The sequence below is a fragment of the Tamandua tetradactyla genome, chromosome 13, assembly GCF_023851605.1.
Source record: "Tamandua tetradactyla isolate mTamTet1 chromosome 13, mTamTet1.pri, whole genome shotgun sequence".
Classification (NCBI taxonomy): Eukaryota; Metazoa; Chordata; class Mammalia; order Pilosa; family Myrmecophagidae; genus Tamandua; species Tamandua tetradactyla.
Genome location: NC_135339.1, coordinates 63,373,882 through 63,400,066, shown reverse-complemented (window position 1 = coordinate 63,400,066; position 26,185 = coordinate 63,373,882). Strand labels below are relative to the sequence as shown.

Genomic DNA, 26,185 nt, shown 5'->3' with positions numbered 1-26,185 from the left:
TATTAAATATTAAATGTTATTGCTTTATGGACTTTTTTTTTAACAGCTCAAAACTTTAATGCATAGTGAAAGTTCACAATAGAAGGAAGATGAGTACGGGGATTCTCCAAAGGAGGAGAAGCAGTCTGAGGTCAGGATCCTTGTATTATAAGTATTTGGAGGGGCCCTTTCCTTTCTATGCTAATGAGGGATTGATGAGATGCACTTTTCATTGGTTTTTTTCAGATGCCGACCTGAGTGAGGGCTAACCATGTGAGGACTAGGTGTGTTTGTGTGCCAAAAGGAACTTTTTTTTTTTTATGGATTTTAAGGTCATTTCCCCCTCCTTCCTTCCCTATCTAACCTGGCTTATTCCCCTCTCAGAGAATTCTATCCCTTAATCTTAAAGGGTGCTGAAGGAGGGAATTCAGTCTTCTGTAACTACTTCCTGCTGACAGAGGGGGCATTGTCCTTGCCTATAATGGAAGTGGAATTCTCTGGCTATCATATCTAACTATTCTTCTGGGAGGGTATGGGGGTTTTGGCATAGTTCTTGTTCTGGTGTGACTCCTTGGATGTCGGTTGATGTCTTATAAAGGTGTCCGATCTGTACCTTGACTCATGCTATTACTGTCAAGGCACAGTGTTGAGAGAGAGAGCGAGAAGAGACAAAGAGAGAGAGAGAGAGAGAAAGAAAGAAAGAGAGAGAGAGAGAGAGGGAGAACAAGCGTGACTAGCCCTATTAAACAGAAAAGAACAGAGTGAAGAATGGCACCTATCCCTGGTGGTAGAAACTTAAATAAATTAAATAGAAGATTTTGGGACTCAATGGACAACTGAGTGGCCTGGTTTAAAGGGAGTTAATATTCTGTGCCATTTTGAGCTCTGAATAACATAAAAATAATCCTTTCCCAAGAAAGCACATGCTCCTCTATGGATGCTATAAGGGCATCTAGGGCTCCTTGGATGACACTTGCTAATGAACTTATTTGGGTTTGAAGAAGGGTGAAGATGGAGGCTCTTCATTCAATGCTAGTGAATAGTTCAAGGGAGAGATTATAGTACATCCTCTCTGCACGGGCTATTTCTGTACCTCCAGTAGCTACAGTTCCCCCAGTCCCAGTAATAGCTAGGAGTGGGATTAGGAACTGGCCTGCTCTTTTATTCTGGTTTGGGATGACAGGTTAGGAAACTGGGAGTGGAAAAGGCTCATTTCCACTTTTTAGCTTAGTACTGGGGCCACATACCCCAAAGTGCATGTCCCTGACCAACAAGGGGGTAGGCTAAGGTAAGTTATATGCTCACAATGGAAGATACTCCCTGATTGGGGTCTAGAGAGACAGTGAATATTAGGTTGCCTACTGGTCTGGATGATGCACCATTGGTTATTGATGTGGCCACCCAGAGTTCAATTCATTTGTGGGTGATCTATGTTCTGTTGCATGCTGTAGGAGGCACTGCTGAGTACCTTCATGGTTGCCAAGCTGATGCCAAACAGCTCCAGGACTTCTCGGAGAAATGGAGAACTCAACCAAGGGCTGGCACTGTGAGGATTCTTGACTCAGTCACAGGAAAGAATTCAAGGATTGGTCAGTAAATAACAAAATAATAATTTTGTTATTAAACAGCAAAAGAGTTTAATAACCTTGTTGCCAGAGAACCTGGGAGTTCTCGGCTGGATACTGGAGAGCCCTAGGATTTTTTGGTTGGATGCCAGAGAGCCTCAGGGATTCTCTCTTCTGGATGCCAGAGAGACTGGGGAATTCTCTGCTGGATGTTGGAGAGCCCCAGGAATTCTCAGAGAAGTTGAGACCTTGACCAGGGGCTGGCACTGAAAGTTCTTAACTCAGCCACAGGAAAGAACTCCAGGACTACTCAATGTATACAGCCAAAGAATCCAAAGACTAGCCAGTGTGTACAGCCAAAGAATCCAAAGACTAGCCAGTGTGTACCGCTCAAAACTTAATGTGTAGAGAAAGCACACGCTCAATGGAAGATGAGTGCCGGCATTCTCCAAAGGAGGAGAAGCTGCTTTATACACTTTTGATTAAGCACCACTTTAACATGCTACCTCATAGATGACTAAGGACTCAAATCAGGGAAACTGGAACTTTGGGTTGACCTCTTCTGGTAGAATGAGGCAAGCTGTGGGGCCTGGCCATTGTGATTCCTCTCCTTTTGTTGAAGGGTTCAAGAAATGGGGGTTTTGATAGATTATAGATTTTGATAAATTTATAGATTATAAATTTCCCAAGTGTGCCACACATCCTCTGACTTGGCATGCTTAATAATGCATGAACACTTGGACAAACGTTCTGTACTTCTTGGTAGCTCCATAGTAAAAAGAGGCCCACACACTTGCCAAGTTGAGGACTGAAAAATCTTAACTGTATCTCACCAAGGGTAAGACATCTATTATGATTAATTTTTGGTTCTATTATCAGACTGACTTTAATTTCAGCTTTTTAATTTGCCCATTTTTCTCCTAATTTATGAAGTTCTCCTGGCTTTCTTTGCTATTCTTTTATTGGGAAATTCTTCTAGTGAAAAACCTGCTATTTGTTGTGAAGGAGAGCTGGTGTTGACTGGAAGCAACAGAGTTGGCGGTCTGGTAGCCATTGTCCTGTGTTAGGAGCAGGTGGTCTCACTAAGCTCAAAGTGTTTGGAAACTTCTCTAACCAGAGCTTACATTGCTAAAAGGAGAAAAGCTCAAGCTACACTTCTTGTTTCCAGGTGAATCTACTGAACCCGGGAAAATTCTCAGGGGCTGGCTTAAACTTCTTCCTTCTATTCTCTCCATGGTGGATTTTAAATATAGGGGATTTTTCTCATTCATCTCTCTATCTGTGTCTGAAATGCTGCTATAATAAAGGGGGAAGAGCACACTATGTAGAGTATTTAACTTTTTTGGAAGCAGTGTCACAGTTTCTTAAAGGATAACAGTTACATTTTGGTTCAAAGGGCATAATTGCTTTTTACTTAGTGTGTGTGTGTGTGTGTGTGTGTGTGTAGTTTTACTACAGTACAAGCCCCCCTGCAAAAAAAAATCAAATAAGACCTATCCCTTTTCCACTCACATCCAAACTTATGTTTTTATTTAACAACTGAATACAACTCATCATCTGTTCAAAATAATGTAATTGAATGATACTCCAGAAAAGTTGTCTTTGATGTTTATAACAAGACCCAGAACTAGGACAAGATAAATTGTATCCTGTGGGTTCATTCAGTGTTATGGATGTCTTAAATGAAAATATTTACTTGAAGTTAGACAATATTAAATAGTATTAATAATTCTACAATCAGAAATAAGAATTTTATATTCAACCTGGCACTTCCTTATGGAAGAACTGAAGATGCTTAAGATAATTTTTTTTTTTAATAAAGAACCAGAATCTGAAAGCAATTTAAGAAACCCCTAGGTGGTCATGAAAATTTCACAAGTTTTTTTAATTCCCTTCATCTTCAAGTTTTGTACCTTTCATCATCCGTTGCCAGATTACTTGGTCTTTTGACTGGCAAAGACCAGAAAAATCAAATTAAATTCTGATGCCACATGGCAATACAGGAACTTACTTTAGCAGATTACCTAATTATAGCATTGCTTAACTGACAAACCTCCTGGAAACCTGTTTTTTTCCCCTCAGAAAGTTACATTTTCTATTTCTGTTTCCCCTTACTTGCTCTTCTTACTATTATAGACATATGGGCCTTAAATTATATATATGTGTGTGTGTGTGTATTTACATGATATATATATATATAGAACTTAACACATATGGAATGTATATAAAAATTGGTGATTGAAAATGCCTCTTTTCTCATGGTTGCAAAGTCAGGACAGTGTCTTGGCATGATATTATCCAATCCTTTGGAAAATGAATCTTTTTAGTATAGCTGTTAATTTGGAAGACTTAGAAACCTTAAGTAGAGGTTTACTTTTTGTTGGGCATTATTTTGACTTTTTGTTTGCATTTGGGATGACAGGATAGGATTTCATAATATCATGAATCTGTGTAACTCAGATTGACTTTCATGTACATTAGTAAATTTTTTATAAAAGGCTAAAGTGAACTTTTTAAACAATAAGTTTTATTTTTAGAAGTTTCAGATTTACAGAGAAGTTGCAAAGATGATATAGAGTTCCCACATACTCCATAACCAGTTTCCACCATTATTAACATTTTACCTTACTGTAGTACATTTGTAACTGTGAATGAGCCAATACTGATATGCTGATATTAAGTGAAACCCACACTTCATTCACATTTCCTTTGTTTTTACCTGATGTCCTTTCTCTGTTCTAGGATCCTCTCCAGGATACCATATTACATTTAGTTATGCTCCCTTTGGCTCCTCTTGGCTGTGACTGTTTCTTGGACTTCCCTTATTTTTGGTGACTTTGATAGTTTTGAGGAGAACTGGGCAGGTATTTTGAAGAATGTTCTTTAATTTGGATTAGCCTGGCATTTTTCTCATGATTAGACTATGCTTATGGGATTTTTGAAGGAAGATCTCAGAGGTAAAGTACCACTGCCATCACATTATATCAAAGCTACATATTATCAGTCTGACACCACTGGTGATGTTGACCGTGATCGCCTGGCTGAGGTAGTGTTTGTCAGGTTTCTCCATTGTAAAGTTACTCTTTCCCTCCCCTTTCCCTGCTGCACTCTTCAGGAGGAAGTCACTATGTGCCGCTGACACCTAAGAAGTGGGGAGTCATGCTCCAACACTTTGAGGTTAAGCATCTACATAAATTATTTGCAATTCTTTTGCAAGGAGATTTGTAAGATGAACTTTTAAAAATCTCTTAGGTTTTTTCTTTTTTAAAAAACTGATTATTGGGGTGGTGTGACAGTGGCTCTAGCAGGCAGAATTCTCGTCTGCCATGCCTGAGACCCAGGTTCAATTCCTGGTGCCTGCCCATGTAAAAAAAAAAAACACCCCAAAACAAAAAAAAAACCCTGATTATCTATTTAATACATGCTCACTGCAGAAAACTTAGAAAATGCAGAAAAATGTAAAACAGCAACAAAAAGAACTACCTATAATTCTACCTTTCATAAACAACCATTTCTAGTATTTTACTAGAAATAAAAGTAGTTTCTTTCCAGTCTTTTCTATATTAAATAACTTTTTAAACAGCATTAGCTTTATATTGTTTTATATGAAATAAAAATATTTTATCACTAAATTTGGCAAAGAAGGTGGATTCATATAAAAACAGACCAAAGTTTAGCAGTGTTTCTAACAGGATTTAAGAATGTAAACCACTGACCTGACATTATTTCTGAAAAATATTTTAGATTCTTCTCCTCTATTTATGAGAAGCTCAAATGCTTAATGGTTCAGCATTCACTTGAGGCCTCATTTTTTCTCTTTCTAATACCCAAACTCATCCTTTTATTTTACTATTACGTGATAAACATTTTAAATAGAATAATAAACAAAAAATAAAAAATTGGGGTGGCTAGTTAAAAACTCTGGCAGTGATCTGGGCTGCAAATCTCCAGCTTTCTTATGTATGGTGTGTTTAGACTTATAACTCTTTTCTTCTTTTGAAAGGTTTCACTGATTTTCTAAAGGTGATAGATGCTTCTTATTTAAAAAAAAAAAAAAAAAGCAATAGAGAAAAGTACAAAGTAAAATCCAAAAATTCTATCACCTAAAAATAACATCATTCTACAAAATCTTTGTATTTTTGCAGATAGAGGTAAATTTACAGAGAAAGGGGTCATGGAATATTTATCATACATACATTGTTACTTAAATTTTTTTTTTTTTTTTTTTTTTTTTTTTTTAAAGGAAAGACAGAGAGAAAGAAGGAAGGATAGAAGGAAGGAAGGGAGGAAGAAAGGGAAACATCTTTTAAACATTTTCTTGTTTTATTGTATTTTGTTTCTCCGTTTTTGTTACATGGGCTGGGGCCGGGAATCGAACCGAGGTCCTCCGGCATAGCAGGCAAGCACCTTGCCCGCTGAGCCACCGCGGCCCGCCCTGTTACTTAAATTTAACAGCAGAAAATGAAGCTGAAGGAAAATGAAGGAATTACTGAACTTTAGTTAAATGTTTCTTTGTAAGATTTATTAATACCTACAAATCCCTTTAAAATTTTGCATTAGATTATGAAAAGCATTAAGAGGTGAGGGTCGACATGATTAACTCTTGAAAGGAACTGAGATAAGAACAGGAGCTAATTTTTCGCTTAGAAGCAGCTTTTATTTAGATACTAGAACTATTTGATGATCAGAGGTAAAGGGTAATATCAGATGTGTCTTTATTAGTCATAAGGATTTACTACCTGCTCTGCCACTTAGTAACATGTAACCACAGGCCTTGGTTTTATCTTCTGCCAAAAGGGTTTAATAATCGTATCTTCCTCATGGGGTTGCTGAGAGAAATGAGTGACAATACATGGAAAGCTTTTTATGATAAGGCCAAACATACAGGAAGTATTCAATAAACATGAGCTTTTATTATTATAAAGGAATAATGGTGAGCATATAAGCCAACGTATCATGTTAAAAACGGTAATTTACAAAATAATCTCTTTCTCATTTATCTGAGAATAATTCCCCTGTTTAATGTGCCTATTCCTAAAGTTAAAGGCTGGCACACTGAGGGTTTAACCAATGTGTGGGCTGGTGCCATGTACATGACATGGGAATGGGCTCCTGTCTGAGATTCTGCCACCTGTGTCTATAACAATGGCCAGAACACAGTACTCCTAGATTTTTTAGAATCCCAAACACACATTAAGTATTACCTGTAACAGCAAAAATTACCACTATGCATGTCACTGACATGGACATGGTAACACAAAAGAATGTTATATCTGTACTTTAAAAACTTCTTTAAAAAAAAAGGGCCAATCCTCTTTAAAAAAGTAAACTGTTAGTGTTTCTAAAAACCCAATATGAAATTCATATTGACTGAAGTTTTATTATATTGTGAAATCCATATTTTTTTGCATACTAAGTTTAAAGCAGTTCAGCATTTTCAGTTTGTATATTAATCTACAATTAAAATAAAATTAAGTGAAAAGCTTTCTAAAAACAAAGGTAAATTTTACTCCACATTATTTCATGATGGCTCCTGGGTTTGGTATCAGGTTCCGTTAATTTCAAAGGAGCTGATGACTTTTCTTAAAAGATATTCTGAAGGCCGATCAATCCACTCTTTCTACCTTCCTTTTTTCCCCTAGCTAGTAATATATTTACAGTTTTTGATAGTAAAATGCTCTTCAGGTTCTCCAGGAAGATATACATTTATTTTTGCCACACATCCACTTTTTCAGGCACAGTTGATTTTTTTAAATACTGTATTCCAAAAAAAAAAAAAAAAAAGAAAACACTTTTTCTCTCTCTCTTTTTTTTTTTACTTTTAAAAATAATTATGTTTTACGGGGGGTGCAATGATAGCTCAGTGGTAGAATTCTCACCTGCCATACAGGAGACCTGGATTCGATTCCTGGCCCATGTACTTCCCAAACAAACAAATAAACGAAAAACCAAACAAACAAATATTCAGCAAAAATGGTGCTGCAATAAGGGGATTCTCACATGGAAAAAGAATGAAATGACCCCTGCCCCATAGCATTAAAAAATAATAATTATTATCATGTTTTAGAAGAAGTTGTAAGTTTATAGAAAAAATCACGCAGAAAGTTCCCATTTATTCTCCCCTAGTTTTCCCTTTTATTAACATTTTGCATTAGTGTTATACATTTATTACAACTGATGAACCAAAATTATTATAAATTTATTATTAATTAAAGTCCATAGTTAATTAGGGTTTACTTTTGTGTTATAAAGTTATATGAGTTTAAATTTTTTATTCTGTAAATATATATACAACATAAAATTTCCCATTTTTACCATATTCAAGTATATACAATTCAATGGTGTTAATTACATTCACAATGTTACGCTACCATCGGCACCATATTACCAAGACTTTTCCATCACCCTAAACAGAAATTCTGTATCAATTAAGCATTAACTTCTCATTCCAAAATTATAAAAAAAAGTTTTTTCTTTTTTTCAAAAGAAATAAAACGAAAACAGAAAAAAAATTTATACATACTATACCCCTTACCCCTCCCTCTCATTGATCACTAGCATTTCAAACTAAATTTATTTTAACATTTGTTCCCCCTATTATTTCTTTTTATTCCATATGTTCTACTCGACTGTTGACAAGGTAGATAAAAGGAACATCAGACACAAGGTTTTCACAATCACACAGTCACATTGTGAAAGCTATATCATTATACAATCATCTTCAAGAAACATGGCTACTGGAACACAGCTCTATATTTTCAGGCAGTTCCCTCCAGCCTCTCCCATTACATCTTGAATAACAAGGTGATATCTACTTAATGCATAAGAATAACCTCCAGGATAACCTCTCTACTCTGTTTGGAATCTCTCAGCCATTGACACTTTGTCTCATTTCCCTCTTCCCCCTTTTGGTCAAGAAGGTTTTCTCAATCCTTTGATGCTGAGTCTCAGCTCATTCTAGTGGTTTTCTCAATCCCTTGATGCAGAGTCTCAGCTCATTCTAGGATTTCTGTCCCACCTTGCCAGGAAAGTCCATACCCCTGGGAGTCATGTCCCACGTAGAGAGGGGGAGGGTGGTGAGTTTGGTTGTTGTGTTGGCTGGAGAGAGAAGCCACATCTGAGCAACTAAAGAGGTTCTCTTGGGGGTGACTCTTAGGCCTAATTTTAAGTAGGCTTGACCTATCCTTAGTGGGGTTAAGTTTCATATGAACAAACCCCAAGACTGGGGGCTCAGCCTATAGCTTTGGTTTCCCACACTGCTTGTGAGAATATCAAGAATTCAACTTGGGGAACTTGAATTTTTCCCCGTTGTCACCTTTCCCAAAAGGGGACTTTGCAAATACTTGAAAAAAAAAAGTGTTAAGTGCAACTAGATATTTTATTACACAATCAATATTATATTTACAGAACCTGAAAGATACCAATTTCATCACAATTTATATTCCCAACAGATCAAAAACAATTTCTATTCTTACAGTTTTCTGTTAGTCCTCATCCATCTGTTGACATAATTTTACATGGTTGTAGATGGAATTTTATATTCTACTTTTTAGATTTTTTCGTACATCATAACAATTGTTTGTAGGTATTCATATTCCCTTTATCTTTTTAAAAAGCCTGTATATATATATTTTTTTTTTGGCATGTGCAGGCAGTGGGAATCGAACCTGGGTCTCCAGCATGGCAGGTGAGAACTCTGCCTGCTGAGCCACTGTGACCCGCCCTGTATAATATTATTTTGAAAGGGTAAATCTATGTAGACATTTAGCTTCTATTCACTTTTTACGTTATAAGGAGAACTTCAATGTGTATTTTTTGACATTTACTTTTCGCTCTCTTGATCTTTATCATTTAAAATGATCTTTGAATATATTTTATATATTCTTACTAGGTAACCCAATGCCATCCCATCCTAAATAATTGAAACAATCAGAAGTCAAAGATGCTTGTCTCCTAATCTTTCCCATACAAGCTATTTTCACTGACTTCAAATCAGAGCAGTACAAATTATTCTATTTGATAAAAAAGTGGAGAAACATGCCCAAATATTACTAGTAGCCAAGAATTTATTTTTCTTAAAATGAGGTAACGCTTTTCACTTAGTTTGCAAGCATGTTTTCAATAGGGCAGTGTGATTGTGGCTCAGCAGGTGGAATTCTCGCCTGGTTCGGTTCCTAGTAACCACACATGTAAAAAAGAAAAAAAACATGTTTTCAATTATAAAATACATCAAAAGCAATACTCTATACTCAGCAAGGTAAAGAAAAAATAGTGAGTAAAAAGATAACAAACTTCAGCGAAGAAAAGGAAAATATAAAAATTAAACATGTAAATTCTGATACTGAAAAAATTATTATTTATAATAAAAATTCAACTGGAAGGGTAAATAGAATAATGGAGATGATGGGGTAGGGGGAAGTCAGTGAACTTAAAAGTAAATCAATAGAAATTCTCCAACTAGGCGAGAGAAAAGATATATTTTAAACAATGATCAGCACCTGAGGAACCTGTGCGACAATTTCTAAAGAGAGAAGATTTGGGAAGTTTCCTAGAAGAAGAGTTTAGAGAGAATGGGAATGGCACATTACTTGAAGAAATAATGGCCAAAAAACGACCCAATTTGGGGACAGATACAAATTTATAAATTAAAGAAATTTAGCAAAACCCGAACAGGATGAATCTGAACACAGCAAAGCCTACGTGTGTATAAGAATCAAACTGCTGAAAACCAAAGATAAAGACAAAATCTTGAAAACAGCCAATAAAATCCTGGACATTTTACAGATTGCAAAACAGTAATTTGAATGACTGACGGTCTATCATTAGAAAGCATGCAAATCAGAAGAGGGTTTAACTGTATTTTGAAGTTCAGTAAGTAAGAAGACAAACCAAGCAACAAACAACAAACCTGCCAACCCAGAATTTTAGATTCAGAATAACGTGAGACATGAAAGTGAAATGAATATGAAGATTTAAAGGAAAAAAAAAGTAATTTGTTGTCCACCTAGAGACCAGAGCCTCTGGCAATGTCAGGAATTTCTTTTTAATTAAAAAAATATTTATCCATTAATTCAAAATAATAATAAACATATTACATGTTTAAACAAATAACCTATTGTTTAAGAAAAAAACTTTTCTCCAAAACAAAGAGAAATCTCATGACAAGAACTGCATTCTTTCACAGTTTTAATGTCTGACAATGTTAGACGGCTAACTTCTCACATCTGCTTCAGCATTCAGTGTGTTTTAATATGTTGTTTTGGTGGAAGTATATGAAGAAAAATCCCACTTCATCCAGACCCATAGTTGGAAAATGGAGTTTAATAACTTTACAAATGCTGAGGATTTTCTTCTTTGATACTAGACCAAAACTCAACAAGTAGTAGTTTATAAAGATTAGTGGCAGTGTGGAATCTGGAATCTTATTAGTGAAATTCTTCTATACTTTCACATTAAAATCCACTGGTCGTCTTGCACTGTGAATGGCTCTTTTACCCACAGGTAATTAGGAAAATATTCTTTCGCTGAATTATCCAAGTTTCCTTAAAGCGTCAAAAAAAAAAAAAAACACATTCATTAATTTCACCACCAATCTCATCAGAAAAGTTGTTGCTTATTCAGAAGGTGTCATGCTCACTGTGACAAATACAAGTTTTCCAGAATTCTAATTTTCAAAAACTTAAATTTTATCACTGGCAAGAGTGGCAGGCACACTTCATTAATTTTCAAGAAAAACATTGACTATCGACTCAAGTCTGAATAAGCCTCATTTGTCTGCCAGTCATTCATGAAAAAATGATTTCCCATGCAACTGATTCAGGCCAGTCACACAAGTGCTTTTTCTTAGGACAACTGTCATACTCCAGTATGTGGCAGCAATGCTTAGTGGAAAACTTGCATTTCATCAAAACAGAAACTCTGTACCAATTAAGAATTAACTTCCCATTCAAAAAAAAAAAATTTTTTTTTAAAGTGATTGTTTTTTTGTTATGCAGTTTTTCCAAGTTTGGTTTAACCCCCAACTGAGACTTTATTTTGTTGGGGCAGGGTCAAGGGGAGAGAGACTTGAAAAATTCTAGCTGCTTCTCTAAGCTGATGCTAAATTGTAGTTTCATTTGGTTGTTTTGAATGCTCAGGAATTTACGGGCACACATTACCACTAAATAACATAATATTTACGAATTTTCCATTTTGGCTTTGCTTTTCTCCCTGCATGCTAAGTACTCTGTTTTTTTTTTTTTTGAAATTATTAAGCCATAAATTTTACCTCAAGCAGTTCATCTGATCTTTAGTTTGGGTATGAAAGGGAGTGACTTGATGTTTTTAAATGATGGTTTAATTTAATTTAATCAATAAAGGCAACAACGGGTAATGAATGAGTTGTATTTTTGTATTTGTGAATTTTATTCCTGATTTAAGTTGGGTTAAATAAAAAATTTTCTGTGCCTTCAAGTCCCCATATAAAAACTAGGTACAATGTGGATGAACTACTCAGCTTTACTATATGTAAAGGAACAATTAAAAAATAGTTAAACAGTAAAAAATTGCCAATGGGTTTTACACAAATCAACACAAGATGCATGACCCATACATATGCTGTATTCATTTCTGTCTCCACTTCCAGAATGGCTCACAGTATACAAATGTAGCAAGATCAATAAATATTGAATTCATGATATCACCTCACTTTGATGGGTTCTCACCTCATGAGTCTTCCTGTGAATAAGTAAATTTCTTTATAATGATCTCTAAGAGATGGTCTAAAATCTTTGTACTGCAGTGTATCAAGTATTGCTTTTAATAAGTAACCCACTGTCAGGAGTTTAGAATCGTTTTTTACACAAAGCCTTTGTTGTAGGTTTCTTTTTCTTTTTTGGTAAGTGTATTTTTTGTAACAGGATTTGACCTGTAACTATTATTGAGAATTTTCTTAGAGAAGTTCAAAGCATTTTACAGGGATCATCTCATTTATCCCTCGAAAGTAAGGCAGAGGCATTATCTCCACTACAGACTGAGAACACTAAAAGGCCAAGATAGGTGGGATTTTTTTGTTGTTGTTTTGCTAAGATCAAAAAGTAATTCTAGGGTAAAGCCAGATTCCGGTCTGACCTTGTTACACCACACTTCTACAGCACCATAATAAAATCTAGTTGCTTCCTCAGGTTTCTCTTTGACTATGCTAGGTGTTGAATAATTTTCAGAGTTGCTGCTTATCCATTCCTACTTCCTGAAAATGGGTCTTAAGATGTAGATAAATACAAAAGAAAACCCCAAACCCTTCCTATCTGGGGCTTGGAATATAAGATACACACTTGGACTGGACATCTTCTCTCCCTCACAATTTTACTGCCAGGGCAGGCCAAGAGGAAAATGTGAGTCACAAATATTATGTCACGTGTAATATTAAATTTTCTAGTAGCTCCAATACAATATATCTTTTATTTAGCCCAATATATCCAAAATATTATCACTGCAACATGTAATCAATTTAAAATTGAGATATTTTACATTCCTTTCTTATACATGTTTTCAAAATTTGGTGTCTATTTCATGCTTACAGCACATGGCAATTTGGACTCCAGGCTTCAAATGCTCAGTAGTCATGTGCAGCTAGTGTTGGACGGCACAGTAGGTGTCTCTTAGCTCTGTCTTCAGATTGGTGCTCCTGTGAATGTAAAAGGTGATAAGGGCAAGGAGTCTTGAATGTCCTTGGGGAATCAGTTTGCATTCGGGTGATAATTATTTGCCATTTCCAGATAAATGACTATATTGGAAGTTAAGAACTCAGGACTGCAACCTCCCAGAATATGTCTAAAACACAAGTTTCATTGCCAAGATCCTGGTTGGTAAACCTGGCGATTAAACCTGCTGACTTCTAGGACTGCAGTTTAGTGGGGACCTGGTAAATATCCTGTGGAAAGAGGTTTCACTTGAGGAAGAAGAGGGCTCCGGAAAGGGGAAGGCCACCCGACTAGGTGCTTCTTGAGGACAGAGACTCGACTTAGGCGCTTTCTTGAAGAAGGTGGCTCCTCTGGTGACTTTAGGCCAGGCCTTTGGCGGGCCTCCCGACACACTTGATGAATGAATGCATGTGCTTACAACGAGAGCTGCTGGTGGCCCAGGGGATGGGAGTTTGCTCTCCGACCTGGTCGCACACCTGCACCCAAGGCGGCTCCACGGCTGCGGGTGTGAGGGGCGGGCCCAGGCCTCGGCCCGTGCCGCCCCATGTGACCCGGCCCGACATGGTGTCGCCTCCTCCCGCGGTAGCTGCTCGGGCTGCGCTCCGTGTCGCACCGGCCCCGCGGCCGCTTATGGGCAGCCAGGGCCGCTCTGGGCTCCCCGGGAACGGCGGGCCCGGAGAGGGCGAGGGCGGGGAAGCGAGGAAACTGCAGGAAGGGAGGGTCGTGAGGGGGAAGCGAAAGAAGGGGAAAGAAAAAGCTGGCGTAGGGCAAGGCGGAAGAGGAAGCGGGGCGGAAGGGAAGCCAGGGCCGGAGGCTAAGGAGGCAGCGGGGCCTGGGGCTGAGGCGGGAGCGAAGGCAGAGCAGGGGCGGGAAGGAGGGGGAGGCGGAAGCGTGGAGGAAAGGGCAAGGGGGACAATAAAGGGAAATGAGGGGAGCGCAGGGGCAAGCAAGGAGGCAAAAGGAAGAGGGGATGGGAAGGAGGTGGAAAGGAGGGTCAGGACTGGGCGTCGGGAGGACGCAAGGCCGAGGAGAGCACAGGGACGAGGGGTTCAGGCGTGGAGCCGCAACGCAGGTACAGGGGCGGACATGGCGGCGGCAGCAGCCGAGGAGGAGGCGGCCGCGGCTGGAGAGCAGCCCTCCCGCTCAGCTTCGGGGCCCGCGCTCTGGCGCCTGCCGGAGGAGCTACTGCTGCTCATCTGTTCCTACCTGGACATGCGGGCTCTCGGCCGCCTGGCCCAGGTGTGTCGATGGCTGCGGCGCTTCACCAGCTGCGACCTGCTCTGGCGCCGGATAGCCCGGGCCTCGCTCAACACCGGCTTCACGCGGCTCGGCACCGACTTGTAAGCGCCCGCTTGCCCGCCCGCTCCCCGCCCCGGGCCGGCCCGTATCCCGGGAAAGGGCGGGGCGCCGCGGCCTGGTCTGCCTGGGGCGGTGTCACAGCCGAATTCTGAGGCTCAGACTCGATCTCCATCGAGACCCCTCCCCGATACTCTGGGGGATCCCAGTGCCCTCCACTCTGAGGTTCCCCCATCTGAGGAAGCTTCCCGAGAGCATCCTTGAGGCAGCACCCACTCCCATGGGTGGCTCCTCACAATTAGCCGTCTTAAGCGCTTCCTTCAGCTTTGTGTGTCTTTTCGCAGACGTTTGTCTGGGCTTCCTTAGTTCCAAAGGAGTCAGGCTGGTCTGTGGATCCCTCATGCTTTGGAGGCCTCCTCCATTCCTGGTGTAGGACGCACATCCGCTTCGTGGTCTATGAGAATACTTTCCTGGATTATCATCCTTCCCACCCGCTCACAATAAAATCACCAACGCTCAGATAAAATCGAATATGGAAAAAACTGATGCCTGAAGTATTGCCAGAGGGCTCAGACCCGAAAAGAAGGACTTTGGCCCAGGTGCCAGGCACAGGTTATGACTTTATACTGGGCAGAAATATATGAAAAAGAATGCTTGCTTGAGGCAGGATGCTGGGTTAAGTCTAGACTGTACAAAGGGACCGTATTGCAGATTTGACCTGTTTTTGGTAGGGTCTGAGACCTGTGAATGAAAAACTTTACTGAACTCACCTAGCTGCTATATAGGGAGGGAAAAAAAAAGGGAGTTGGGGGAGTAAAAGCTTTCAAATTACGTCTTATTCATTCTCAGAGTAGAGGGAGTGCAGTATAATAACATTACAAGTTTTATAAAGATAAAAAGCCATAATGCCATCATCTCAAGACAGCTGTTCTCATTTTTAAGAATGACTTTTCTTTGCACACTCCCCCTTGACCCCATAATTGCTATCTTATGGATCCTAAAAATAGGTGCATAATAAATGTTTGTAGATAGTATGGTAATGAGATTTTAAAAAATTCCTCTAATATTAGACTTTTATGTTGTGTTCATTTTTTTTGCCATTGAAGATAACTGTGAAATGAAAAATTTAGTGCATTTTTGGGTAACAACTTTATTGAAATATATTTCACATACCATTCAACACATATGTCTTTTTGGATTAGGTCATTGGAATAAATTCCCAAGATTGGCTTTAGGAGCAAAGGTTATGCTTTCAAAGCAAAGGGGTTGTACTAGGTTACAGTGACACTAGCATAGAATGATTGAATCAATTTCATGTGAGAATTTTAAAAAATCTTTGCCACTTTAGTGGGCATATAATAGTATTTCAAACTTGTGTTGCTTTGCATTTCTTTTACCACTGGCCAGGATAAATACTCTCCCATATGTTTGTTTCACCTGAGAGATTATCTGTTCTGAGTTGTTGCTCTTAATGTTTTTCTTATAAATTTGAAATCCCGTGGCTCTTAGTCTGTCATCTTTGATGCAGATATTTTTCCTAGTCATTTGTGTTTTCTTTACTGTTTTTATCCTATAGAAGTTTTACACTTTAATCTATTAAAATCTGTTGATCTTTTATGATTCTTCTCCTCTCTTATTTTCAAAGCTGGGTTATTTAAAATTCCTTCACAGACCTGATAATTATTTTGACTGATTTCCTGATCATTTGATTTTTTTTATTAATTAACGTTTTCGTTAATCTCATTTTTGTTTTGGTGTAAGGGTGAATTTTATTTTTTTTCTAAATGGCTCTCATTGTTACTTCTTCTGTTAAATGTGTTCTCTCTCCCTTTGTTTTAAAAGGGATTTCTTTCTTTTCTTTTTTTTTTGCATTGGCAGGCATGGGGACTCAAACCCGGCTCTCTGGCATGGCAGGTGAGATCTCTGTCTACTGAGCCACAATGACTGCCCCCTTCTTTGTTTTAGAAAGCTTACTTTGTCATATGTTAAGTTTACATCTATGTATGATTTAAATCTTAACTCTCCATTTTGTTTTATTGATCTATTTTTCCATTTCCATACTATTTTTAATTTTATTGCTTTTATATAAAGTCTATTGTGTAATGGTTAGACTATCCTTGTTAGATTATTTTGGTATGTCTCATTACTACTCTTACCACCCCCCCAAAAAAAAATTTCTGTGTCTTTTCTAAAGTTTTCATTATAAAAACTTCTCATATAGCTGTTACACTTATTCCTAAGTATTTCTAAATATGTTTTGCATTTTGTTTTTATTTGCAATCTCTTTTTCAGTATGTTTTCCAACTGGGTATTGATGATGTACAAGATTACTATAATCTTTTGCAAATCTTTTCTTGAACCTGATCATTTTGCTTAACTGCTTTATTAATAAAAACAGGAATCATTATCATCAACAATGACAATATGTTGCTTGATTGATGATAATGATTCTTTGGGATTTTTTGGGCACACCAGGCTTGTCCCCTGAAAAAATAGTACTTTTCTCTACCTTCTTAATAAGAAAGTCCTCTTTCAAAGAAGGTATCCATTGACCTAAGAGAGAAAATGACTGGGACCCAAGCCATCCAAAGCAAAGTTTGGTGCTACCTCCTTATGGAGAATGAATGAATGAACAAAATAATTGATGTTCATTTTTCTTTTCTTTTCAAAATGCTCTAAAGGAGAGAGAGTGGGGATGAGCTGCATTCTCTTAGCAATAACAACAGCAAAATGGAAGAGTTTATAGTGTAAAATGCTCTGAGCCTGTGAAGTGAAATTATGACTTTATTATTTATTAGCCATACATGTTTTGATTTCTGGCCTGTGTCCTGGGGTGAAGTGTGTTTGGCCTTCTAGGGGAGTTGTACCACAGCATTTGCTAAAGAGTATGGTTGCTGCTTCTGTTTCTGGGTTGAGGGGAGAAATTATGTGTTCTAGCAGGTGGAGAGTGTTAGTGTAGTCTGTTTCTGGACAGCAGCAGAGATGTGATAAGCCGCTAAGAAGTGGTTGCCATCCCTGGGGGGAGTAGGTGTGCACCCCAGTTCTGTTGGGATGTTAGGGCATCAGGGGACTTGGGCCCAAAGTGCAGTGAGAATTTGCCTTGGATAGTGGCAAGGCTGTCTTTCATGCTTTGGTTGGATACTGGATAATGGGATATATTTTTATAAGCATAAGATGAAACCGCATTTTATCAGAAGTCACAGAACCTCACTGTACCTGAGTTTTATCATCTCTAAAGAATGGAATTAACATTACCTAGTAAAATGAGGCTTAAGCATAGTAATGTGTAACATAGGAGGTACTTGATAAATTGTAAAATCAGACTCTCTCATTGCTTGGTTTCTCTTCTGGTGTGTCTATATATAGCAAAACTGGGGTGGTTTGACTAGGAGATGTTGCTGAAAGATAGGAGGTGGGGGAGAGCACACACATACACACACACACACACACACACACACACACCAAGTTTGACTAGGAGGTGTTGCTGAAAGATAGGAGGTGGGGGAGAACACACACACACACACACACACACACACACAAAAGTTACTTAGTTTTTTTCACCTGTCCTGAATGTTTTTGGAAACACTACAGCAGAACCTGTGGGCTTAGGGTCTGCACTCCCTACTGAAGAGCCTCTTGATTCTCAGAAATGCCAATTGCTGAGGTGTACTGACCTTCCGGCCCAGGGCAAGCCCCATTCAGTTTGGTTGTTCCTAACTGATCATAGCTTTGTTAAGTAAGATGAACTGCTTTGCTTCCTTGTGATTTGTTAATGGTCTTATACTTGTGCTTGAAGGCATTTTGACCACTTAAAAACCACAAACAATTTGCTTCCCTTTGGGCCTCTAGTCCAAACAGTGAACACTGGTATCCTGAGCTATTTTTTTAAAGGGGACACAAAGGTACTTTCAATATGTCATCTGGATTAAAATCAGTTTTTATTTGAAGGTTTAATGAAACCTATGAGAGAAGAAATATCTTGAATATAATTGTAAAAATCAAGGAGAAAAATATCAAGGAAATGGTTCATATGGCAGTTTTTATAGTTTTCCCTGAAGAGTTGGGAAAACTAATCTAGTTCAGTCTACAAGAACCTGAATAGTGAAATTTGTCAGTTTTTGTCTTTTTTTTTTTTAATGCTTTTTTGCCAGTCTTACTTTAAAGCCTCCTTGACTGTCTTCCTCCCAAATAAGTACTGTGTATTTTCAACCTTGAATTTTGTTTTAAATGTCCTTCAGGCAGTATTTGGGTCCTCTCCTGCATTTGGCCTGTGATAGATTTGCCTCAAATTAACAATAGGTATTTAGGGACTAAATATTCTGGGGTGTTTGCCCTGGCATGTACATTCATTCCTCTGCCCTGTTCCTGTAGGCTTGGAGCTCTTTGAGTTTGGGAACTGGGGTATCTATTTCAGTGATGATTAACGTCCAAAGTGATGAGATAGACACAGATAAGCAGAGTGTGTTTGTTTGTTTTAAAATGATTGTGCCTAGGAGCATTTTTTTGGTTCAGAAAGCATAGTTTCTTTTCCTAACTCTGAATGGAGAAGGTGTTGCTGACTGGTTACATTTCAGACCCAAACATTGTTTTTCAGAAAAAATTATCAAGTTAAAGTAGGTTAGGCTTTCCCCTTCACGGGTCTGGCTTATCTAGGAAGCAGAGCCTCTTATTTGTTCTCCAGTTCATTGAAAGCTTATATGGATGTATTTATTGTCTTCAGCCATTTTGGAAAGACCTTATTTTTGATGGTTTCTGTGAATTAGTAAAAGTAGAGTTCAGTTTATGTGGTCAAAAAAAAATAAAACAGTACACCTGTGGCAGCAGGAAATGGTCTAATGCAGGCAGTACTGCATTACTGGAAGAATGCAAACGGGAAGAATGGAAGGGGCCTCTTCTTCCAAGACTCTGAGAATTCAGAAGCTGCTTATATCCTTTCCAGAATTGCAGACTCAGTTGGTGGGGGATGAATTTCCTAGCTTTCAAGGCAGAAACATGGTGAAACCAAAAGTCCTTAACGATCTGCAATGTGAACTGCTTTTTATGTGAATTCATTTTGGAATGAGATCTCTGAAGATATTTCATTTCTCTGTACTTTTAATTTTCTGTTTCTAGCACCTTCACCCTTAGGTAAAGTTACATTTGAGTTGCTGAAGTCAAACTGATAGTTTGGTTACTGCAGAAGCATATAGATTTTTTTAAAAATTATTTTTGTGTTTGACATAGAAAATAAACTTTGCATGACAACTTGACCTTAACTCTGAGTTGACCCTGGCACTGCATTTGTTTCTGGTCCTGACTCATAGCCATAGAATAGGGAGAAATTCAGGTAGACTCCTCTTAAGACCAGGACCCTATAAATTTTTTAAATTAAGATATCAACTGTTTTAAAAAATGAGAAAATGGGGTTTTGAATTTTCACTGAAAATTGACATTCCCCCACCCCCACTCCACCTACCTTTGACCTACAGAAACAGATTTTGGCCTGAGTTTCAGAATTCATCTGAGGTTTGTCAACTATTAGAAGGGGCTGAGAATCCAGAGATTTGGTTCAGTTTTTTCTTTTTCTTTTTTTTTTTTAGAGCAAGTAGATAAGGAATGTATTAGATACACATGTAAGAGGACATGTGGGCACTCTTGCAAAGACAAAGGTGAGGGAGGGTGAGAGGAACGGGCAATGTGGGACCTTTTGCTTTTATAGATTAGCTTTACTTATTTCCCCTCCCCTTACCTCCTCTGAGGCTCTTTCTCGTACACCTCCTTCTTTCCAGGGCTGTGCCTGGTGGCATATGTATTGGGGTGGGTTCATTGATCTCACCCTTCTCCATAGATGCTCACTTGGGAGTCATTTGGCTTCGGATGGGTTGGCTGTTGCTCGGTCTTTCCCATAAATGGGTGGCCCTGGTCAGGGTACCTGTGGTGAACACAGGGCCTGTTGACCTTGATTAACCATCCTTGTTCAAGGGCTTCTTCACAGTTTTCTCTCTTTCCCCTTTCTCCCTCTTTTAGCTTGTCTCAAATTCCCCCTTAGAGAGTTCTCACCCCTTAATCTTAAGGTGCTTCCATAACATAGACCATAGTCAGTCTTCTATAGCTGCTTCTGGCTTATCAGGATGTAGACTCTGCTTAATGGGGTGTAGAACTCTGATTGTTTTATTTAAGTTGAGAAGGGAGGAATCCAGAGGGGCGTTTGGAACAACTGAAAATCCTTGCATCAGCATTGTTTTGTGTGAAAGTCTTCTAGTCAGTCTAGATTGTTGGAGAGAAATGACTCCTGGCTAAGCCTCACCAAAATATGTTACCAGATTTTGGTTTCCTAGGTTCTTGTCTGCACCATAAGAAAGAATTCAGACACACAACACAGATTGTGCAAGTAGGTAAGAAATTTATTATATACACATGTAAGAGAACATATGGGTGCTCTTACAAAGACAGAGAGGTAAGGGAGGTGAGAGGCCTGGTTTACTCTTTTTTTTTTTTATATTTTTATTAATAAAACAACATACAAACCCACAAACATTCTTAACATATAAACATTCCTTACATGGTATGCAATCAACAGCTTACAGTATCATCATATAGTTGTGTATTCACCGCCATGATCATTTTTTTGAACATTTGTATCACTCCAGAAAAAGGAATAAAAAAGAAAAAAGAAAAACTCATACATACCGTACCCCACACTTCTCCTTCTCATTGGCCACTAGTATTTCCATCCACCCAATATATTTTAACCTTTGTTCCCCCTATTATTTTTTATCCATATATATATTTTTTTATCTGTATTTTGTACTCACCTCTCCATACCCTTGTTAAAAGGAGCATTAGACACAAGGTTTTCACAATCACACAGTCTATTGTAAAAGCTATATCATTATATAGTCATCTTCAAGAAACAAAGCTATTGGAACACAGCTCTATAGTTCAGGTGCTTCCCTCCAGCCACTCTAATACACCATAAACTAAAAAGGGGATATCTGTATAATGAGTAAGAATAAGCTCCAGGATAACTCTGTTTGAAATCTCTCGGCCACTGACACTTTATTTTGTCTCACTTCTCTTTTCCCACTTTTGGACAAGAAGGTTTTCTCAATCCCTTGGTGCTGGGTCCCATCTCATCCTGGGATTTCTGTCCCACATTGCCAGGGAGGTTTAAACCCCTGGGAGTCATGTCCCACATAGTGGGAGGGCAGTGAGTTCACTTGCCATGTTGACTTAGAGAGGCCACATCTGAGCAACAAAAGAGGTTCTCTGGGGGTGACTCATAGGCTTAATTTTAAGTAGGCTTAGCCTATCTTTTTCAGGAATAAGTTTCATAGGGGCTACCCCCAAGATTGAGGGCTTGGTCTATTGATTCTTTTGTCCTCACTGCTTGATAGAATATCAGAAATTCTCCAAATGGGAAGTTGAATATTGTCCCCTTTCTCCTCATCCCCCCAAGGGGACTTTGCAAATACTTTATTTCACTGTGCAAATCTCTCTGGAATTTATTGGGGGCATCATGCTAACCGGGACAAACCAACAAAATCTCATGCCCTTTTTAAGATTCCATTTACTTAGGGTGTTAACTTGGCTTACTCTTGAGAAGAGATTTGAACAGGATACAGATGGAACTCCAGCTGTAATCAATAAAAGCAAGATGGTTGGGCTTCTTTTCTTTTATGAAATCATGTAAATGCTGTAGAGCTGTATCCAAAACCAAGCATGAGACTATCTGGAGATAGAATTTACCTCTTGTTAGCAGTTTGGCTGCCTTGTCTCAACTTTGAGTCAGTTTTCATTTTATCCAAACTGTCTACTTTGGCCTCTCAGAAAGTCTGGGCTACTCAGAGGGCCCCTGTGTCTGCCCTTCTTTAGCCCACAATTAATTGCCAACACATTCTTTTCCTTTTTTGGTATTTGACATGAGTTCAAATTGCTGAGAAAGGTGACAACTGTGAAATGAAGACAGGGCTTGGAGACACCTTAAAAAATACATGCAAAGGCCACTAAATGACAAGAGCAGACTGCCAGGCTCTTTCAAAACATCACCATGTATGTTGACTTTCCATTCCTTGTCTGCAGCACAAAATTGGAGGTCAAAGAATCATAGGAATTAGAGATGGAAAAGACATTTGAGGTCATCCAGTTCATCCCTTTGCCTTCCCCTACCTCTGATTTCGAATCTTTCCTTAAGTTATATTTTCTCCCCCAGCTCCATACAGTTTTCACGGTTTTCACTCAACCTGGGTTGTCACCTTTGGAGAATAATGCTGAAGGCTCTGTCCAGTTTCTCCCTGGCACCAAAAGATATTACCTCTGCCCCCAGCTGACATTCATGAACTTCTTTGTTGGTGGTCTCAGCTGAGAAACAAGGGTAACTGGATGTCTCCCTGATGTCTGGTGATGGGGATTTCTATACAGAGTTGAGGAGTATGTGTGATGGTGTTGGGGAGGGGGTGAAGAATATAGAGTAGTCATTGCTGACTTTGTTCCCAGAGTATTGTTTTGGATTTTTTTTTTTTTTTTTGTGTGTGTGTGTGTGTGTACATGGGCAGTCACTGGGAATTGAACCCGGGTCTCCAGCATGGCAGGCAAGAACTCTGCCACCGTGCCACCATCACACTGCTCTGCTTTGGATTTTTAAGGTTATTAACCTGAAAGGGGACTTGTGTGTGTACTTATGTGATTTTGGGAGAAGTTTGCAGGGACAAGGAAATGATATTGAATAGGAGTTTGATAAGAACCCAAATGTGGAAATGGATAGATTAAACAAACAATACTCATTCCATGAAACAGTAAAGGTTTGTTTCAAAAAATACTTGTTGATGGTAAAGTAAAAAGTGAGGCTTACTGTATAGAAGCTTCAGCTGACAATTTGGAGGGAATGGATGGCTGAAGACAAGGATTTTGGACTAGGGGACACTGTAGCTTTTGGGGTCTTCCCTTTCCTTAAGGTTGTAGAGAAAGAGAAGTCTTATGCTCACCACCTGTGTGGTTTGGAAGGGGGAATGGTCATTTTTAGAGGCAGCTTTGGAGGGATAACCCCAGCTCCCTGTACTAGTTCCAGCAGCTGTTAGGAGCAGTCCAAAGGGGGTATTATATTTCTTCTGGTAACTCTGCCAAGAATGAGAGGAAATCCACAATCTGTGGGGTTTTTTTTGGGGGGGGGGGGATGGGGATGGGGTGGCAGGTGATGGGACAGGGAAATTAAATTGTTTTATAGTAAATATGTTGAGATACTTTTCCTAGAAAGCTGTTTCACTGAAAGGAAAGATATCTCTGCTGTTCTCTGAGCATTTTTTTCTTTGGGGCAAGAGCAATAGTCTTCCTCTAGTACTCCTTTTTCTTTCTTCCCTGCAGTTCTAGCATGGATGTCCTCCCCTCCTTTTTTCTTTTTTTTAGGTACATGGTCTGGGAATCGAAACTGGGTCTCCTGCATGGAAGGCGAGCATTCTACCACTGAACCACCCGTGCACCCCCTCACCTCATTTTTTAAACTTTTTATTTCGAAATACTTTCAAACTTATGAGCAGTTGTAAAGATAATACAAACCCAATACAGAGATCTCTAATTCCATGTTTCTTTAAATTTTCCTTTAGAAAGGCAAAATGAAGAGGTGTATCAAGACTTAGATATATGTGGTATGTGTGCTCGAGAGGGATTCTCTCTAGAAGTGAGTTACTAAAGCAGAACTTCTTGTTCACGCCTTATCTTGCCTGCACTTTGACTTTATCATAATGGCCTAGAAACTGGAGTTTTAAAAACTTTCTGGGTGTCATCTGGTTCATGTTCTCTTCATCCAGGCTAGGAGGGCACCAGGGATTTTGAAGCCTGGCCATTTTGGTTGAGAACCTGTTTTGGTGATTAATATAGACTAAACACAGTTGCAAGATAAAAAACAATAAAAAACAACCCTGGGAGGCAGGCAGTGTAATTATTCCCCACATTTCAGATGGGAAGTCCAGGGAAATGTCATTTGGAACGTATGAGAACAAAGTCCACCTCTGAGCCTGCTAGTCCCTAATTCATGACTAACATAGAGGATGGCCTGTTCACAAAAATGGTGGTATCATTCCTGCTGTTGATTCTTTTTGGAAAGTGCTATATTACCTTTCCAAAAGTTGCATTGTGAGATTCTTGAAAAACTGATCCTGTGATCAAATGAGTATAGGAAATACTGTGAACCAAATCCTCCTTCTTGGGAATTTACAATGTCCATTGCGAATTAAAGACACTGAGAAGTCCTGAGATAAAGAGACTTGTTTACTTTTGTCTCAGCCAGCATTGCCCAAAGTGTTTTGACCATAAAATCCTTTTTTTTTTTTTAACTTAACATCTTTCATAAAACACACACTGGTCAAGTGCCCTTCAAATATAAAACCTTTCTGATAGCAGGAGAAAATAAATGTGAATAAGGACCAACGCTAAATCCTAATCTCATGTAAAGATCAGGGCTATGCCCTGCGCTTCTGAAATGGCTTTGGGCAGCTTGGACTTGTGGATACCATATTAAGGTAGTTTATCTGTAAGAATCCTTCCCTAGAGCTTCTTTCTGGAGATCTTGGTTGAATTCATTCTGCAAGATGTATATTATCCATCTTTAAGAAGGGCCTTGGAGCCTAAGTGTAGTTTGTCCATGCTCCCAAAAATCTGTGGGTGTTGTTGAAAGTGTGACTTGCTAAGGGGAAGAACCATAAGACTCTTGCTTAAGCAGTTCCTTAAGCAGAACCAGCAAAACGCCTATCATGTTAGGGCCATGGTTCTCATCTTCTGTATGATGTTAGAATTTTCATTAGTATATTAAAGAATTAAAAGGTCTTTTTTTTTTTTAAAAAAAAAAAACAAGTTTTAGAACATGGAAAAACCCATCTATGATTACTTATACTATATACTTGTTCACCATTTGATGTATTACTATTTTTTTTTAAAGGCATATGTCCTTTTATTGCACTTCATTTTTAAAAAAAATTTTATTAATAAAACCAATCAACGTACAGCATGAACATTCTTAACATATGAACATTCCATACTTGGTGTGCAATCAGTGGCTCACAATATCATCACATAGTTGTGTATTCATCATCATGATCATTTGTCAGAACATTTACATCACTCCAGAAAAAGAAACAAAAAGAAGAAAAAACTCATACATACCATACCCCTTACCCCTCCCTCTCATTGACCACTAGTATTTCCCTCAACCCGATTTATTTTAACATTTGTTCCCCCTATTATTTATTTATTTTAATTTGTATTTTTTTACTCATCTGTCCTTACTGTAGATAAAAGGAGCATCAGAACAAAGTTTTCACAATCGCGCAGTCACTTTGTGAAAGTTGAATCATTATGCAATGATCTTAAAGAAACATGGCTACTGGAACACAGCTCTACAGTTTTAGGCACTTCCCTCTAGCCTCTCTTAATATACCTTAAACTAAAAAGGGATTATCTATATAATGCATAAGAATACCCTCCAGGATAACCTTTTGACTCTATTTGAAATCTTTCAGCCACTGACACTTTATTTTGTCTCATTTCTCTCTTTCCCCTTTCAGTCGAGAAGGTTTTCTCGATCCCTTGATGCTGAGTTACAGTTCATTCTAGGACTTCTGACCCACGTTGCCAGGGAGGTTTACACCACTGGGAGTCATGTCCAATGTAGAGAGGAGGAGGGCAGTGAGTTTG

The 26,185-nt window shown here is 38.6% G+C and overlaps 1 protein-coding gene and 1 long non-coding RNA gene across 7 annotated transcripts in view; one reads left to right on the top strand and one right to left on the bottom strand.

Annotated features, from left to right (window-relative positions):
• Positions 1–7,656: 7,656 nt before the first annotated feature.
• Positions 7,657–14,619, bottom strand: LOC143654189 (uncharacterized). Its single transcript, XR_013161704.1, has 3 exons — positions 14,432–14,619; positions 13,103–13,209; positions 7,657–11,086 (listed from the first exon to the last, which is right to left on the bottom strand). It is a non-coding gene; the product is annotated as an uncharacterized LOC143654189 (long non-coding RNA).
• FBXW4 (F-box and WD repeat domain containing 4) overlaps positions 13,766–26,185 on the top strand; it is a 173,053-nt gene continuing 160,633 nt past the window's right edge. For 4 of the 6 annotated variants that reach the window (XR_013161703.1, XR_013161702.1, XM_077125796.1 and 1 more), the window contains exon 1: positions 13,766–14,565. Coding sequence is in view for 4 of the 6 variants with exons in the window: in XM_077125796.1 (XP_076981911.1) it covers positions 13,787–14,565 (779 nt within the window). In the remaining 2 variants the exon portion in view is untranslated. The remainder of the gene's footprint in view (positions 14,566–26,185) is intronic. The other 2 variants (XM_077125795.1, XM_077125797.1) reach the window with 2 other exon arrangements.